Source organism: Oryctolagus cuniculus, chromosome 12 (assembly GCF_051225735.1).
Source record: "Oryctolagus cuniculus isolate XC-2025 breed Fujian yellow rabbit chromosome 12, ASM5122573v1, whole genome shotgun sequence".
NCBI lineage: Eukaryota > Metazoa > Chordata > Mammalia > Lagomorpha > Leporidae > Oryctolagus > Oryctolagus cuniculus.
In genome coordinates this window covers 44,046-46,286 of record NC_142878.1, presented here as the reverse complement: position 1 = coordinate 46,286, position 2,241 = coordinate 44,046, and the positions used below count along the sequence as shown (strand labels likewise).

Sequence of the window (2,241 nt, the reverse complement as noted above, 5' to 3'; positions counted from 1 at the left end):
CTGGCTCACCCCCGAACGCCAGCTCTGTGTGGGTCGGCCCACACTCACCTAAATGCACACTCACTCTCTCTTTACCTGCTCTCACCTTTTTTTTTTTTTTTTTTAAGATTTATTTATGTATTTGAAAGAGTAACAGAGAGAGTGGGAGAGAAAGGGAGGGAGAAAGATCTTCCATTTGCTGGCTCACTCCCCAGGTGGCCACAACAGCCAGGACTGGGCCAAGCCGAAGCCAGGAGCTTCTTCTGGGTCTCCCACATGGGTGCAGGGGCCTAAACACTTGGGCATCCTCCCATGCTGTCCCAGGCCACGAGCAGGGAGCTGGGTCAGAAATGGAGCTGTGGCTTTACCTGCTGAGCCACAATGCAGGCCCCCTGCTCTCACCTGTGTGCTGTGTGTCTCTGCTTTGAATTCTTATCTCTATGGGGAAGGAACTTGGAATAAAGTGAAGATACTCATGCTTGTAACATAAGTATTTGTATTTGTCTTTCTGGGTCTGAAATCCAGATTCACGCCTGGAGGGCTCCTGCCATACGTGTGCTGGTCTTTGGCCAAAGGAGTTCTGGCCACGTGCGAGAGCTGTAGGGAAGCTCGTGCTAGATGAAGTGGACCCTTTCACGTGTCCATGAGGCGGACAGCATCCATGCTCAGAGGTAGCACTGCCTGACCCTTGAGTAGGAAAAGAAAACATCCCCTAAGGGCCCTGCAATGTGTGACACGGAGCAGTTTCTTCACCTACCCCACCCCCAGTCCCTGGGGCTTGCCAGAAAGAAGAAAAGTCCCAGGCCAGGCCAGACTCCTTAATCCCTGCTCTCGGCAACACACACAAAGAGGCAGCTGAAGCCGAAATTACCACTCGCCGGGATGCAGATTGCATTCTTAGTGAGGGGAACTCCTCCTCAGCCACTGGGGAAGGGGGGGGGTGGTGGTCTACTGCTGACGCTAGGAGTTGGGCAAGTGAGGCGTCCAATACAGCTGCACACAGACAGACAAGAGCACTGGGGTGGTGGAAATGAAAGCGCACCCCTGATGGCAGACCCGGGGAGAGGAAGTCATCTATTATATGGTCAGTGCCCCGCCCAGCTCTGCGAAGATGCCCTCTCCAATCTCTGCCCCAGCATCCCCAGACACTTCAAGGAGAAGAGGGGAAGGAGGGCTTGTTACCGGTCACGGAGGGGAGGACGGTTGCCGGAGTGAGATTCCTGGGTTCTTTTCCTCAGCTTAGTATGGAAATAAAAAGCCAGGAGCTTTTCTTTCTGCCTCGCGCTCCCGGCGGTAGCAGGTGCGGCTTCGACATGCAGAGCAACGCCGGCGAGTTCGTGGACCTGTACGTGCCGCGGAAATGCTCCGCCAGCAACCGCATCATCGGGGCCAAGGACCACGCGTCCATCCCGATGAACGTGGCCGAGGTCGACAAGGTCACGGGCAGGTTTAACGGGCAGTCCAAGACGTACGCAATCTGCGGCGCCATCCGCAGGATGGGGGAGTCGGACGACTCCATTCTCCGGCTGGCCAAGTCCCACGGCATCGTCTCGCAGAACTTCTGAGCGAACAGGGCGTGGCGCATCGTGGCAAATAAACGATAAACGGTGGAAAAATAAATAAATAAATAAATAAATAAAAAGCCAGGAAACAATCTGCAAAGAGGCAGAAACTTGTTAGACAGAAGAGAAACTTATTTGATTGGCAGGCGACAGAGAACGCGTCTGGCCTGAGAGGAGCCCAGGCGGAGAGCCCGAGGGGGACGCGGGCTCTGAGGAGGTGTCCCGGTGTCTAAGGCGTCACTGTGCTCACTGGGTGGGGGTGCCCACTGGACGGGGTTTCTCACACGCATGTGGATTGGCTTGGGGCTCATGGAGGTAGCGGGTGGACGTGGGGATTTCCTGGAGGTGTCTGTGTCCTTAGGGCCCAGCCCCCTCCCCTGCCAGCTCTGGGTCAAAGATGGCAGCCACCTGGAGGTGGGTCTCCTGGAGCCAGTCCCACTCTCCCCAGGGAGAGCCCCCTCCTCTGCCAGCTCTGGGTGGAAGATTGCACCCACCCAGGTGTGATTTAAGGCCGTGAGGTCACACACGCAGCACAGAAGCTATCAGTGGGAGAGATGCCAGTCGGTGTGGAGACAGCTTTCCAGCCGGCGGCCTGCTTGTGGAGGATGTCCTACGTGCGTCTGAGGGGCCACAGACCCCAGCCCCACTGCACGGCCTCAGGGAACCAAGAACCTCTCTGGATATGAAGTAGCCACATGGA

General features: G+C 56.4%; 1 protein-coding gene across 1 annotated transcript; it reads left to right on the top strand.

The window, feature by feature from the left end:
- The first annotated feature begins 1,219 nt into the window (after positions 1-1,219).
- On the top strand, positions 1,220-1,621 carry LOC100342677 (small ribosomal subunit protein eS21). The gene has a single exon (XM_002723372.6). The coding sequence runs from the start codon at positions 1,224-1,226 to the stop codon at positions 1,542-1,544; it is 321 nt and encodes a 106-aa protein (XP_002723418.3). The 5' UTR covers positions 1,220-1,223; the 3' UTR covers positions 1,545-1,621.
- Positions 1,622-2,241: the final 620 nt, after the last annotated feature.

Excerpts from the sequence above, each read along its gene's own strand:
- LOC100342677 (XM_002723372.6), top strand. The coding sequence starts at position 1,224 with ATGGAAATAAAAAGCCAGGAGCTTTTCTTTCTGCCTCGCGCTCCCGGC.